Below are 16,632 nucleotides of genomic sequence, written 5' to 3' on the forward strand. Positions count from 1 at the left end.
CGCTTCAAGAAAGGGTTAACATCAACGCTTATTTAAATGTATAGAATCCTTGTATCAATGTTAATCCCACCTGTTCACCATTAGGGTCAGGTAGGGTTTTTTTTTCCTTTTAGAGCAAGTTGGCTCATGCAGTATGTTTCTTTTTTTCCTTTTCTCTGGATTAATAGGGGGTAACAAAGATGTAGGGTTTACCCCTCTCTATTCCATATATATATATATATATATATATAGCAAACAAGAAGGCAGCAGCACTCACATAAGAATAATCGACCAGGTGCCTAGCAAAACGTCCCGATCCTCGGACGTATAATCATATATAGAAGAAGAAAATTTGCAGCACTCCAACATGAAAAAAGTGGTGGTTTATTCAATCCAAAACAACAGCAACGTTTCAATCCTACAACAGGTTCTTTATCATGCCTTGATAAAGATCCTATTGTAGGATTGAAACGTTGCTGTTGTTTTGGATTGAATAAACCACCACTTTTTTCATGTTGGAGTGCTGCAAATTTTCTTCTTCTATATATATATATATATATATATATATATATATATATATATTCTTTATAATCAGTGAACTCTGTCAAATCTTATAACTATGTGCATTGCAGATTAGGTAAGTGCCTCGTGTCCCAACATTTGGGGTGCAGACCAATATATGTGGCTTTTATTATCTTCTCAGCTTGCCTATTTATTCAAGTAGTTACTGAAAATATATTTTAGTCATATAGTCTATATCTTACTTTAGGGGACTTAAAGGGGTTTTCTGTAAATAGTAATATGTGACTTTAACTATGCAAACATTGTACCCATGCCTTTTGATATGTTCTCTGTCAACCCAAGTTCTCATCTTGGGTAGTATGGATGCTGGGGGAATTTTTGTTATATCCTGTTACTTTTAGCCTTTGTGAATGATCTTCTCCTGAAATCAGGGCTTGCGATTGGGATTTTCACAGACATTATGTTAGACAGTGCAAGCACAGCATTACCAATATGTATATAATCTCAAAGAAGCCCTTTACACTTTACCTTTTACCATAAACCTTATACATTTGAAGCTATGCCCTTGAGATGTGCAGTCACACAAAGCTCAGCAGCTGTTTAAGGGGCATAATCGATGGCCTGGCACCCGAGGCTATGACCACCACAAATTTTAATAATAGTTGTATAGCAGTATTCTTTAGATATTGTATGATACAGTGACTGTCATTATATTACTTTATGAGTGGAACGGTTATTTGGTCACTGTATGTTGTTATTATATCAGCACTGTATCATGGTATATATTTAGGCTTTGACTAGCACTACTGTGTGTTATTTTTATACTGTATAGCAGTTTTATTTAGACAACTGTATAAAAGCCTGTTATGAGGGCACCATCCTGTTGGTACTATATGTTATAATTATTTGTATACGATATGATAGTACGCCACGTAGGAGGAGGGGCACCAACACAAGGGACCATCCAACACAATGCTGGTCCTGGGTATAAATTACTAATATAGATCCAAAATCAATAGAGGATACCAAATAGGCACCTCAGTTCACAGAAAGATGTTGTGATAGCATTTACAATAAAGCTTTGAACCAAACTAACCAATTTATTAGCACTGTACTATATATTGACTAATCTTTACAATTCTATTACATTAAAGGGATATAGTCTTTTTGAGCCTCAAGCGCCTTTGCACAGAGGGCCAGTGCGTAAAGTCCATGAGGCGAGTTAAGCTTCTCGGCTCAGGCGGCGGCCTGCTGCCTTTCTGAAGGGGCGTCATTGCCACTCAAACCAGCCGCCGTCATGCCGTCCTGCACTATAATTGTACCTGCGTCTATAGGATACAGATATAATTACATGCATAAGTGCTGAATGGCCGGGCACCTTCCGTGGCTCAGCCATTCAGCGCCTTTCAACGATGCAAGCGGCGCAACGTTGAAAGGCACTGATTGGTAGAGCAGAATGACTTGCCCTGTCAATCAGCGCCTTTCAACGACACAAATGGCACGATGATGTCATTGCGCCCCTTGCGACGTTGAAAGGCACTGATTGACAGAGCAAGTCATTCTGCCCTGCCAATCAGTGCCAATCAACAAAGCAATTGGCGCGATGACAGCATCGCTCCGCCTGCGTCGTTCAGCCCCAGCAGACCTGCTCAGAAGAGAGCAGGTCTGCATTGCCACAGGACGGCGCAGGAATGGGATCAGGTGAGTATGTAAAGTTGTTTTTTTCTAATAAAAGTGTGAGTGGCATTATCTACAGGGGGGCTTTATCTACAGAGGGGCTATATGTAGTGCACTATCTACTAAGGGGGGCTATATGTAGTGCACTATCTACAGGGGGAGCTATATGTAGTACACTATCTACAGGGGGACCTATATGTGAGGCACTATCTAAAGGGGGAGCTATAAGTGAGGCACTATCTACAGGCGGCTCTATGGGGGTTACTATCTACAGGGGGATCTATGTAGAGCACTATCTACAGGGGTGGGCTATATGTTAGGAGCTCTCTACAGGGGGAGCTATATGTGAGGCACTATCTACAGGGGGAGCTATATGTGAGTCACCCATCTACAAGGGAAGCAATATGTGAGGCACTATCTACAGAAGGAGCTCTATGGCGGTCACTATCTACAGGGGGCTCTATGGGGTCACTATCTACAGGGGGATCTATGTAGGGCACTATCTACAGGGGGCTCTTTGGGGGGCACTATTTACAGGGGGCACTGTGTGTGTGTGGGACACAGTGTATGGCGCTATTATAATTAGAGGTTCAGTGTATGGAGCTATTATATTTAGGGCGTAGTGTGTGGCACCATGAGAATTTTATCTTTGTTTATAGGTGCAGAAATGTTTGAGAAGTGAGAAGCTGAAGACATCTGAGCGGCAAACTCTGCAGAAATGGGCTGTGGCTGGGAGATGTCATCACAGTGGTCTGGAACGGATGGAGAAGAAAAGAGAAAAAGAACTAGAATCTGGGACATCACCGGTGAGTCACTTAGTGTAAATGTTTATTATTCTACCTCTAATCTGTACTGTAGTCACTGTATGATCTGCAGCGAGATGATGGGTGGTATGATTTTTTTTTTGTGAAACCGCAATTCCTAGCATATCCTTACCATTGTTCGGGCCATGCTAGGAGCTGTAGTTTTACGCCGTACAAACCTATACAGCAGAGGTTGCACTACATTGAGCTGTATTTGTGCTAGTGCTGTATTTCTGGACTGGACTTGGTTCTGGTGTTGTATTTATGTACTGAGCTTGGTTCTCGTGTTGTATTTATGTACTGAGCTTGGTTCTGGTATTGTATTTATGTACTGAACTTGGGTTTGGTGCTGTATTTATGTACTGAGCTTGGTTCTGGTGTTGTATTTATGTACTGAGCTTGGTTCTGGTGCTGTATATATGTATGAGCTTGGTTCTGGAGTTGAATATATGTACTGAGCTTCGTACTGGTATTGTATATATGTATGAACCTGGTTCTGGTGTTGTATGTATGTACTGAGCTTGGTTCTGGTGCTGTATATATATCAGAGCTTGGTTCTGGAGCTGTAATTATATAGAATATATTTATAATTACAAAGTTGTAGGGCAGATGGAATTGTTTTCAGTTCATTGTATATTTAATGGGAACCTGTCTGGTAGTTTTAACCCCTTGAACCATCACCATGCGGTAATACATGACCTGACAATATTTCCAAACATTCCCCTGTATGTTTTTTCAGATGCAGCAAAATCTATAAACTTACATTTTAAAACAGGGCACACTATATGCTAATTACTCATTAAAGGGTCGTGTGGCAGTGCCGCTATACTGAACAGTCACATAATCCTGACTCCAAACCCATCTTTCCATGCTAGATTGACATCCCCCTGGCTGTTATACATCACTACCACTCTCCTCCAACTTTCGGATGCGCCATTGCCTTGTACTACTTGGGCATGTACCGTGCATTGAGGTGTACTCTGCACCGCGCATACCAGGGGAGTACGAGGCAACGGCGCATCCGCAAGAGTTGGAGGAGGCTGGTAGTGATGTAGAACAGCCAAGGGGATGTCAATCAAAATCTGGGGGGGCGCAATTTCAAGTTTCGCCTCAAGCAGTAGAAAAGCTAGAATTGGCCCTGTTTGCACCCCAATAACACCTTCGCCTATGTGGGAGTAGTTTCCAAACAACTTACGGTAACTTACATTAACATACTTCACCGTTATTATTATTTATGTTATTAGCATTTGCTCCCTCTTACCGTAGAATTCATCCATAATTATAATCATTACGGACCCATTCATTTCTATGGCCGACAGACACTTTCCCGTATATTTACAGAATGGTGTCCGGGCCGTAGAAAGTTTGTTAAAAAATTGGACTATTTTTTTTATTTTACGGACCGTGCTCCCATACTTTATAGTGGCAGCACAGCCCGCAAATGCGGGTGACTGTCTGCGGACGGCCGTGCCCGTAATCACAGACCGTGATTACGGGCACGGTCGTGTGCATGGGGCCTAACATTCAGATAATTATCTGCAGACTATTATGCTTAGTGATTTGCTAAGGATATTAAAAGAAACATTGAATACATGCCACTTTTAACCCCTCTGTGAATTCTGGAATACAAAAAATAAAGGAATCATACATAAAAAGTAAAAAACAAAAGTAATAAAACTCCATACTATTCTTTATCATTAAGACTATTTTCACATCTGCGTTTCGCCTTTTTGTTCAGAGTTCCGTCGGGGTTTGTATTATTGCGATGGCAAAAACAGTGCAGCGCTATTCTTACTGCAAAAACAATGGAACCCTATTATAAGTCAAAGGGGTCCGTCGGGCACAGTTTGGATCCAGCACAGCGTTATAACTTCCATTATAAACAAAGCCTAATACAGTGAATTTGTAATATGTTTTTTGCTTTTTTATTTTCCTTATAGTCAAAGTATTATGCAAATATATATACATACCTCATATCATTGCCTAAAGCACATTACGTTTTCTCCTGAAATGACAAGCCGGCACAAACTATGTAGGCTAGTGAAACAGGTAAAACTAGAAAAGAAATTAAAATATTCGCTTAATCTTTAAAGGGAACCTGTAAGGGCAGCATCTAATAGTGACAGAAACACAGAGTCCAGTGGTCTGTCTCTTATTTGCGATGGAAGCACTGTAAGGGTATGTTCACACGGACTATTTTCGGCTGAAAAGTCTGAAGCAGAACGCCTCCAAACATCTGCCTATTGATTTAAATGGGAAATGCGTAAAAAAACGCCCGCGAAAAAGAAGTGCATGTCACTTCTTGAGCCGTTTTTGGAGCCGTTTTTCATTGACTCTATAGAAAAACGGCCGTAAAAAACGCCACGAGAAACGCGATTTGCTAAAAAAAAAAGGGCTGAAATTCTGGAGCTGTTTTCCCTTGAAAACAGCTCCGTATTTTCAGATATTTTTTATTTTGTGTGTTCACATACCACGAGGAAGGAGTCTGCTCTATTCATGAGCTGTCACTTCCCCCGACCAGCTGACGCTGATTAAAAACGCCTTCTCCCACAGTTTGATTTCCTGCAAAAAACTCTGCCGTAAATCCGACTCAGATTCAGAGGGGAATTCCGTCAGAAAATCTGCACAAGTGATTGGCTGAAAAAGTCACATGGGACAAAACATCATCCCAGGAGGCCGGCTCATGAGACCAGCCAGGGGAGCAGGTACGCGACACTACAGGAGCACTAGATGCTATTTTTTTAAATGGAAAAAGCTTTTTTTTTCCCAATTACGTTTTTTAAAGTGAAAATGCAACTATTCTGCAGCAAAAAAATTCAACATTTACCATTTGTTGTGAAATTTAACTTCTTTGTTGATCTCAATGGAGAAAATCCGCAACAAATGAGCAATTTTTCCACAGCATAAATTAACATGCTGCGAATTAAAAAATCTACACCACAGGTCAATTTCTGTATGAAAATTTTCCGCAACTTGTGGTTAAGATGTGTTATATCTCATCTACTTTGCTGCTACTGTAATAGAGTGCAGATATTCCGACCCGCAATCCCAGATGGAAAATCTGCAGCAATTACGCTACGTGTGAACATACCCTTCCTGTGCATAGGAAAAAAGCTGTCAATCAGTGGCGGGAAGCAGGGCAGCGGCAGCTCATGAATACACCGGACTCTTCCCTCACAGCACTCACATCGCGCTGTAACGCTTAAACTGTACGTTAACAAAAATCACATAACATTCACACATAAGTGACAAACTGCTGAATTCAGTGTGTTTGTCACTACTTTATGCTGCCCTTTCTCTCTCTCTTCACATCCTGAGTTATATGTGCATCCTATTGACTTCATTAACTATTGACAATGACATCCCATTGACTTCAACGCCAGTCTTAATGAATTCCCTCATAGTCTTTTTGTGCTTCTCAAGCACCTTTGCAACCCAATACCCACTCACCCACATGAGAGTAGTTTCCAAACAACTTAATATATGTTAACACATTTTCAAGTAACACAAACAGGGACGTGGCGCAGCATTTTTTTTCTTCTAAGCCACGCCTCTAACACCACCCATACACACCAGGTTCAGCCCACACAGTATCATGCTCCCATGGTGCCTCCCCACATAGTATAATACCACATAGTGCCTCCCACCCAGTATAATGCCAAATAGCTGTCCCCGCACAGTATAAAGCTCCCATACAGTATAATGCCCCCCATAGATGCACCCATACAGTTTAAAGCCAACATAGATGCCCCCATACAATATAATGCTCACGCAGATGCCCCATACAGTATAATGGCCCATATCTGTCCACATAGAGAATAATGCCACCATAGCTGCCTCCATACAGTATAATGCCCATACAGATGCCCCCATACAGTATAATGTCTGATAGCTGTCCCCATACAGCATAATGCCCCCATAGCTGCCCCCATGCAGTATAATGCCCCCATAGCTGCCTCCATACAGCATAATGCCCACACAGATGCCCCCATACAGTATAATGCCCCATAGTGCCACAATGCCCTTGTAGATAGTGCCAAAGTGCCCACTGTAGATAATGCCAACATAGATGGTGCAAGTGCCCACATACCACCACAGTGCCCACATAGTGCTACAGTGTCCACGGTAGATAGTGCCCACGAAGTGCCACAGTGCCCACATATTAAATGCTAGTGCCCACATAGTGCCACAGTGCCCATGTAGATGGTGCCCATATAGTGCCACAGTGCTGATGTAGATAGTGCCACACCCCACTTGAAGAAAGCACCACCCTGCCTGTAGATATCGCTACCCCCCCCCCCCATGTAGATAGCTCCATTGGGGATCCCTCTAGGAGCAGAATCCCCAGCCAGAGCATCAGCCACGCAGTAGCCAGCGGTTCCGCTCCAGGTGTAGTCCCTGACTACACTGTCCATATATGGACAGTGATGTCAGGGGCTCCCTCTAGGAGCGGAATCCCCGGCCAGAGCGTCGGCAATGCTCTGGCCGGGGATTCCTCTCCAGGAGGAGCCCCTGACGTCACTGTCCATATATGCAAAGGTTTAGAAGTATGGGAAGCACCACAAAACAGCAAGACCCCCAGGGCAAATTGGTGCCACCCTCCAGGAATCCGACTTGATGGATAGCAATTCCAGGGGCTTCTCCAGGAGCGGAATCCCTGGCCAGAGCGTTGGCAATGCTCTGGCTGGGGATTTCGTTCCAGGAGTAGCCCCTGACATCACTGTCCATATATGGACAGTGATGTTAGGGGCTTCAAGATGTCAGAATCCCCGGGCAGAGCGTTGGCAACGCAAGCTCTCTGTCCCAGGGGTTCTGCTCCTGGAGGAACCACTAACGTCATTGTCCATATATGAACAGTGATGTCAAGGGCTGTTCCAAGACAGGAGTGTATAGTTGAAGAATGCTAAAGCAGGTAGCTGACAGGTTCCCTGCTTCAGCATTGGATTCAACTGTATCTTTGTCCCGTGGGCGCAGAAACAGTTGAAACCGGGACATACCATCGGCCGCCCGGGGCAGCGGTACACCACCCGGAATCCGGGAAGGTTGGGAGGTATGGTTAACATACTTCATAGCTATTATGATTTATGTTAAAGTGTCACTCCACTTTCAGTGAAAAATTATTATAGTGCAGGAGTGTGCACTGTAAGGGTATGTGCGCACGGCTTATTTTCAGCCGTTTTTCGGCCTGTAAACGTCCGAAAAACGGACGAAAAATCTGAAGCAGAACGCCTCCAAACATCTGCCCATTGATTTCAATAGGAAATATGGCGTTTTGTTCCGACAGGGCGTATTTTTACATGGCCGTTTTTAAAAACACCCGTGAAAAAGAAGTGCATGTCACTTTTTGAGACGTTTTTGGAGTAGTTTTTCATTGACTCTATAGAAAAACAGCTCCAAAAACCAGCCACAAAAAACGCAGCGAAAAATGCAAGTTGCTAAAAAAAAGGGTGAAAATCAGGAGCTGTTTTCCCTTGAAAATAGCTCTGTAATTTCAGAGGTTTTTTAGTAAGCGTGTGAACATACTCGAAAGGGTTTTACGTGCCGTTTTTTGAAAATGAGGCGTAAAAAAACGCCCCGTCGGAGCAGAATGCCGTATTTCTCATTGAAATCAATGGGCAGATGTTTGTAAGCGTTCTGCTTCAGTTTTTTTCAGGCATTTTTCGAGGCATAAACGCCCCCGAAATACGCCTGAAAACACTGTGTGTGCACATACCCTAATTGTTTTTCTATATCACTTTTATTACGGATTTAGCTTCTAGCAGCAGCGCGGACTGTGTAAAGCCTGTGCTGCCGCTGCTGATAACTATGCAGTTAGAGGCAGAGCATCCTGCTCATCCCCTTGGCTCCCATATCAAGAACAGCCGCCAGCGCTATAGAATCCTTGCAATTCATATTTCCATTATACTTCCATGATGCAAAACACTGATCAAGTTTGAATGCGGCCTTATACTGTAAACTGTTCCTAGGTTCACAGCAGTGCACACAGCAGGAGCATGCATTTAGCCATCTCTGAGCAGTCTAATTGAGATGAACAGGAGAGCAATAGCCAAGGAGCTGTCCTATACCACTGCACTTCTCATGGGACAGCAGGGCAGGCAGTGCTTACTATGACTGAAGGGAGCAGCCTTGTTGTATCATGTCCATAGAGAAGCGAGCAGTTCTGGGATATAGAATCCCACACCGCTGCTGTAAGGTCATGTAGACACAGCCTACAGTCCAGGGGAGTACATGGCGTGAAGAGCCATGAAGCAGGGACATGGGGCCTGGATCATAGGTAAACTAGAAATTTAAAGTGCTTATGTATGTTTCTATAGATTTTAGTAGGCTATTTATGCCATTATTTAATAAGGCCCTGAGTTTGGAAAACAACTTTAAATTGTTAAAAATTATATTTCGCCATTTCCATTACAATCTGTTTTAATTGCAACTAATAAAAATGGGAAAAAAATGAAATAGCTAGAAAAGATGATAAATATCAAACCTCAAGTCCCCTTTTAAATAGGTCTGTATAATTACACCAGGCAGAAAGGTGGGTGACTAGTGCTATCTATAGAGATGTATGGCAGAGTTACCAAGCTCAATATAACATACTTACTATAAATGCCTAGTATGACGTATGCACTGGTGCCCTACACAAGACTCATGTCAAAGACACCTGTCCTGATAACATCATCATCAGCATTGACATCATCAAGTCAGTGACATCGCCCCATGTAATGTCATGGCTGTTGTATAATCACTTGATATGGAGCCTTAAAGGAGAAGCACCATGTCTGACAGCTGCAGGTCCCAGCGCTCAATTTTTTGGGCTTGCACGCACCCCTTATGATGCCACCGCCCAATATGCTGTGAACTGTGACATAGCATAGGAACCTGTTCTAGAGCCTTATATAGGACACGTCAGGAAATATTAATGACAGTGTTCATTATGGCGCTACCACTATGATGACATCATTAGCCCTTTCACGTCACCACAGGCACTGGTGCCTTACAGGGGATACACTAGTCAACTCCCCAGTTATAATTTAACTATCAGGGACAAAGTATAGTAACTGGCGTACAAAATGATTAGCCGCAGCAGTCTATTGCCACCAATATAAGGGCATCTGTACTATAAAGGTAACAATACTTATGCTAAGTAAAGTGCTACTGGAATGTATGCAAAAAGGAGAGCACAGGGTCATTATGGTCTCTGTGACCTCAACGCATTCACGCTAGCTGTGACCATGTATGTGATAGTACCCCATGTGTACTATCTAGCACTCTGTTATCTCAGAAGTAATCCTGCTATTCTCATGATACGAACATTACACTGAGTATCGGCTGAGTATATTCTACTCTTATCTGCCTGGAAATTGTCTAGCTAATTTAAAAATGTTTTAAATCACAACACGTTTGGCCGGTATAAAGCCAGATTTTTCTTAGAAGCCAAATAAGAAGGGGCCCAAGGAGTAGCCGTGTTTATACCAGTGAAACATGCGTTGTAATATTTTAATAAAACATTGCAACATATGGAAAAATTATGGTAAACCCTTAAAGTCAATAGGTTCCATCTGGTACCATTGGATTTCGTCAGCGCTTCCATTTTTTCTCGTTATTCTGTCCCTCTGAAGGAACAGAGTAACTGAAATTGTAATGCAACTGTGAACAGCGCTTTACAAATTATCCATCCCATCAGCTGTTTACATAGCATAAGTGTTTGAATTACAACTACAATACAGATGCTCTTATAATTAGTTGTTGCCGGTACACTACCGTGATTCATCATTTTGTACGGCAATTACTATGCTTTGTCCTGATAGCCGACAACATGTGCAGTTCTAAGGCCAGTTCTATAACCAGACCTACATAAAGCCTACCATATTGTTCTGTAGAATGGTATGGCTGAAAGAGACACACAGGGTGCACTTGTATATCAAAAATTGGTATTGTTTTTATATTTTGATTAGTTTCAATCAGACTTCCTATCTTTATCCACTTTTTCCGTATAAAGACTTCAATACTGGTGTTTATAAGCTACATCAATATTGCACCTATTATGTTGCTTTGTATACAGGGTGATAATAAGAAATAAACAATTATAATAACGAGAAGAACGTAATCTCTGGTATTGTACCTGTGCACATTTGTGTTTACATGCATTTAGATATGTTCTCCTAACAATAAAAGCATACCCACAAACTTCTGGCTGCCTATATTTCAGGGGCAAGGACTCTGTTAAACACTTTCAAGTCTATCAGTGTGGGACATCAATCAAGTTCGGATTCAATGAATTCTTAAGTGTGAAAGATTTTATCCAACATTTTGCTAATCAGCCTTTAATTGGAAGTGAATCAGGTAAGTTACAGTGGATATGGTTAGTGGTTTCTGTGTTGGTGCATTTTTTGGTTCTCAATATGTCTTAATCCTCCAAACAATAGTAGCATTAATTCTGTCTACATAGCTACAACTAGTAAGGCTAAAAAGTTTTTGATTCATAAAGTTCTCAAAAGAATAGTAAAAACAAAAAAGTACAAAATGATAAATGAAAATAGACCGTTTGTTCTTTATTATTCTTTATTTTACTCAAATATACAAAAATATATTTATGATGAGGCATCACACCATGATAAAAGATAAAAACTAGAGGTCAAATATTATAGGGACAGAATAATAAGTATATCTAAGGCCTCATGCACACGACCGTATTTTTTCCCACCCGTAAATACTGGCGTAAATACGGGTCCGGTGTCACACGTATTCGACCCGTTTTTCACCAGTATTTACGAACCCGTGCCCGTAAATATGGGTCCGGTGTCACCCGTATTCCACCCGTATTTACGGGCACGTTTTTGGCGGCAAAATAGCACTGCACTAATCGGCAGCCCCTTCTCTCTATCAGTGCAGGATAGAGAGAAGGGACAGCCCTTTCTGTAATAAAAGTTAAAGAAATTCATACTTACCCGGCCGTTGTCTTGGTGACGCGTCCCTCTCTTCACATCCAGCCCGACATCCCTGGATGACGCGGCAGTCCATGTGACCGCTGTAGCCTGTGATTGACCTGTGATTGGCTGCAGCGGTCACATGGCCTGAAACCGTCATCCAGGAAGTCGGGCCGGATGTCGAGAGGGACGCGTCACCAAGGCAACGGGCGGGAGACCGGACTGGAGGAAGCAGGAAGTTCTTGGTAAGTATGAACGTCTTTTATTTTATTTTTTTACAGGTTTATACTGATCGGTAGTCACTGTCCAGGGTGCTGAGGGAGTTACTGCTGATCAGTTAACTCTTTCAGCTCCCTGGACAGTGACTATTTACTGACGTCGCTTAGCAACGCTGCCGTAATGACGGGTGCACACATGTAGCCACCCGTCATTACGAGAGCTCCATAGACTTCTATGGACTGTCCGTGCCGTTATTACGGCCTGAAATAGGACATGTTCTTTCTTTTTCAACGGCACGGGCACCTTCCCATGAGAAAACGGGAAGGCACCCGTCGCCAATAGAAGTCTAGGAGCCCGTTATTACGGGTCGTGATTACGACCCGTAATAACGGGAGTTTTTACGGTCGTGTGCATGAGGCCTAACTATGTATTCTATACAGTTTATTATATATAGTAGAAGTCTACATATTACAATAGAACACATATGATGTGAGCACAATCTCTGTACAAAGTTGCAGAATATGTTGGCGCTATATAAGCAACAGGAAATAAAATAAAATATAGCAGAACATTAACTTTCTGTAGACATACAAGGCAAGGAGAAGGGATCCGTTTTTATGTGAGTTTATAAAGTCTGCACAGCACCACCATCTTAAAGAGATTATCCGGGATTTTAAAATTGATGGTCTATCCTTAAGATAGGCCATCAATATTAGACTATAGGGGTCCGAGTCTCACCACCCACGCCGATTAGCTGTTTGCAGGGGCTGCGGCGCTTGTACAAGTACCGCAGCCTCTTCACAGTTTACATGGTTTCCTTCTCGTTTGTACGTTGCACGCGCCGTTACATTTGTAGCAACTGTGCAAGGTATTGCACCACTGTCCCATTCACTTTAATGGGACAGGGTGCAAATATCTTGCACAGCCGCTACAAATCTAACGGCGGGTGCAAAGTATACACGAGAAGGAAACCATGTAAACAACGAAGAGGCTGCAAAACGGCGGGGGTGCTGAGTCGGACTCCTACCAATCTAATATTAATAGCCTATCCTAAGGATAGGCAATCAATTTAAAATACCTGGATAACCCCAATTGCATTTAGGTAGAAGTTCAGTCTGTGGCATGTACCATGAATTCCTCCATACAGTAGATCTTATTATGGGAGTGAACCATTTGGATATTGCTGGAGGTGTTAGGAGTTTTCTAAGCTATTTAAATATAAAACCAGAGGAATGCCCCCTATAATTGGAGCAAGAATTGGACCTTGTGACCCGCTGCAAACCAAGTCATCTTCATTTAACCTATGTAAGACCTCATTTACACTTGCGTCTGTGGGCTCTTTATTCTGTCTGTATGGAGCAGGTGCAGAATACTGAGCCAATGTTATTCTATGTAATTGTTCACAAATTCCATATTTTTTACAGATGATTTTTACACTGTATATTTCACTAAGTAGCATGTTTTATTGAATGTCTCACTGTATTCTTCCATATGATTACTGTTCTTGGTGCTTCTAGAAGAGAGTATGGCGCATTACACTGTATTCTAAGTATTCTTGTTTGTTGTCACACATGAACTTTCTATACCTGTGATGGTTGCTTCTAAAGTCCAAACTAATTCATCTGTCATGGAAAGCATTCTTCTCACACTGAATGGGGTGAATTTCCTAGTGTTGTGTTTGATCTTGACTTGCAAGACATAATATTTAGGTAAATAGTCACAAAACTTGTATTAACCCCTTCCCTCTTTGACCACTTTTTACCTTCCTGACAGAGCCTCATTTTTCAAATCTGACATGTTTCACTTTATGTGGTAATAACTTCAGAATGCTTTTACCTATCCAAGCGAATCTGAGATTGTTTTCTCGTGACACATTTAACTTTATGTTACTGGCAAAATTTGCTCGATACATTCAGTATTTAATTTTGAAAAACACCAAGATCTAGCAAAAAATTGAAATGTATCTGCTTGTAAGTTAGGCAGTTATAATATACAAAATTGTTGTTAATTAACATCCCCCATATCTACTTTAGATTGGCATTGTTTTTTGAACATCCTTTTATTTTTCTAGGACGTTACAAGGCTTAGAACTTGAGCAGAAATGTCTCAAATTTTTCAAGAAAATTTCAAAAGGCTATTTTTACAGGGGCCAGTTCAGTTGTTCAGTCTATATTAGAAACCCCCAATAAGTCACCCCATTTTAAAAACGTCACCCCTCAAAGTATTCAAAACAGCATTTAGAACGTTTCTTAACCCTTTAGACATTTCACAGGAATTAAAGCAAAGTGGAGGTGAAATTTAATCATTACATTTTTTTCCGCAGAAATTCATTTTTAATCCATTTTTTTGTAACACAGAAGGTTTTACCAGAAAAAGTCAACTCAATATTTATTCCCCAGGTTCTGCAGTTTTAGAAAATATCCCGCATGTGGCCCTAGGGTGCTTATGGGCTGAAGCACAGGCCTCAGAAACAAAGGAGCACTTAGTGGATTTTGGGCCCAATTTTTATTAGAACATATTTTAGGCACCATGTCAGGTTTAAAGGGCTCTTGCGGTGCTAAAACAGTGGAAATCACCCAAAAGTTGGCTTTTGGAGCTCAAATTTAGCAGGAATGGTTTGGAGAACATGTCACATTTGCAAAGCCACTGAGGGGACAAAACATTGGAAACCCCCACAAGTGACCCCCCTTTTGGAAACTACACCCCTTGAGGAAATTATCTAGGGGTGAAAATGAAAATCTAAATTTTTTCAAAGAAAATGTAGGTTTAGCTAATTTTTTCTCATGTTCACAAGGACTCAAGGAGAAAAGGCACTGCAACACCTGTATATAGCCCCCTTGTACATATAGTCCACCCCTGTATATAGTGCTCCACTAGATTATACAGGGGTGGGCTATCTGTGGAGCACTATATACAGGGGTGGACTATATGTACAAGGGGGCTATATACAGGGGTGGGCTTTCTGTGGAGCACTATAGGGGGAGCTATTTGTGGGATACTATATACAGGGGTGGGCTATATCTACAGGGGGACTATATACAGGGGTGGGCTATATCTACAGGGGGACCATATCTACAGGGGGACCATATCTGCAGGGGTGGGCTATATACAGGGCTGGGCTATATACAGGGCTGGGCTATATACAGGGCTGGGCTATATACAGGGCTGGACTATATACAGGGCTGGGCTATATCTACAGGGGTGGGCTATATACAGGGCTGGGCTATATACAGGGCTGGACTATATACAGGGCTGGGCTATATACAGGGAGGCTATATACAGGGAGGCTATATACAGGGGGGCTATATACAGGGGGACTATATACAGGGGGGCTATATCTACAGGGGGGCTATCTATGGAGCACCATATACAGGGGTGGGCTATATCTACAGGGGGCTATATACTATATAGCCCCCCCTGTAGCTATAGCCCGCCGCTGTATATGGTGCTCCATAGATAGCCCACCCCTGTATATAGCCCCCTGTAGATATAGCCCCCCTATAGATATAGTCCCCCTGTATATAGCCCACCCCCTGTAGATATAGTCCCCCTGTATATAGCCCACCCCCTGTAGATATAGTCCCCCTGTATATAGCCCCCCGCATGTAGACAAAGTCCACCCCCCGCAGATACAGCCACACTTTTATTACAATTAAAAAATAAAACTATTCAAACTCACCTTATTCCCGCTCCCACGCCGCCCGGCAGCCATGGAGACCTGCTCTCTTCTGCGCAGGTCTCCAGGGGGTTGAACACAGCGTCTATGAAAGGCGCTGATTGGCTGGGCAGGATGACTTTCCCTGTCAGTCAGTCAGCGCCTTTCATCGACGGAAGCGTCACTGGTACAAAAGGTACCAGTCGCTTCATTCGTGGAAAGGCGCTGAATGGCCGGGCACGGAACGTACCCGGTCATTCATTGCGACACAGGTACAATTATAGTGCAGGAGGAGGTGGCGCTGGCGCCCCCCTCTAAGCTGCGCCCCTGCAGAAGCTGTGTCTGGCAGATCCTTTACAATTTGGCTTTTGGATTTGCTGGATTGGTTTCTCGGCGCTATGTCGCATTTGCAAAGCCCCTGTGGGACCAAAACAGTGGAAACCCCTAGAAGTGACCTCATTTTGAAAACTACACCCCTCAAGGTATTCACCTAGGGGTGTAATGGGAATGTTAACCCCGCAGGTGTTTTGCAGAAATTAGTGTGCACTCGATGTTGCAGAGTGAAAATGGGATTTTTTTCCATAGATATGCCAATATGTGGTGCCCAGCAAGTGCCACCATAATAAGACAGCTTTCTAATTATTATGCTGTGTTTCCCGGTTTTAGAAACACCCTACATCCTAATCCTAATCCTTTGCCTGGAAATTACCATGCGAAGTTGAGGCCTAATTTGGCGATTTACAAAGTATTGTTTCACAATTGCAGAGGCTCTGATGTGAAATAATAAAAGAAACCCCTGAGAAGTGTCCCCATTTTGGAAACGACACCCCTCAAGAGCATTTTCACCTCACAGGTC

The 16,632-nt window shown here is 42.6% G+C and overlaps 1 protein-coding gene across 1 annotated transcript in view; it reads left to right on the plus strand.

Annotated features, from left to right (window-relative positions):
- The window catches only part of DAPP1 (dual adaptor of phosphotyrosine and 3-phosphoinositides 1), a 142,718-nt gene that overhangs the window by 86,105 nt on the left and 39,981 nt on the right, over positions 1–16,632 (plus strand). Inside the window, exon 3 of the mRNA XM_075849770.1 lies at positions 11,185–11,318. Within this exon, the coding sequence (XP_075705885.1) occupies positions 11,185–11,318 (134 nt within the window). The remainder of the gene's footprint in view (positions 1–11,184; positions 11,319–16,632) is intronic.

Source organism: Rhinoderma darwinii, chromosome 1 (genome assembly GCF_050947455.1).
Source record: "Rhinoderma darwinii isolate aRhiDar2 chromosome 1, aRhiDar2.hap1, whole genome shotgun sequence".
Lineage (NCBI taxonomy): Eukaryota > Metazoa > Chordata > Amphibia > Anura > Rhinodermatidae > Rhinoderma > Rhinoderma darwinii.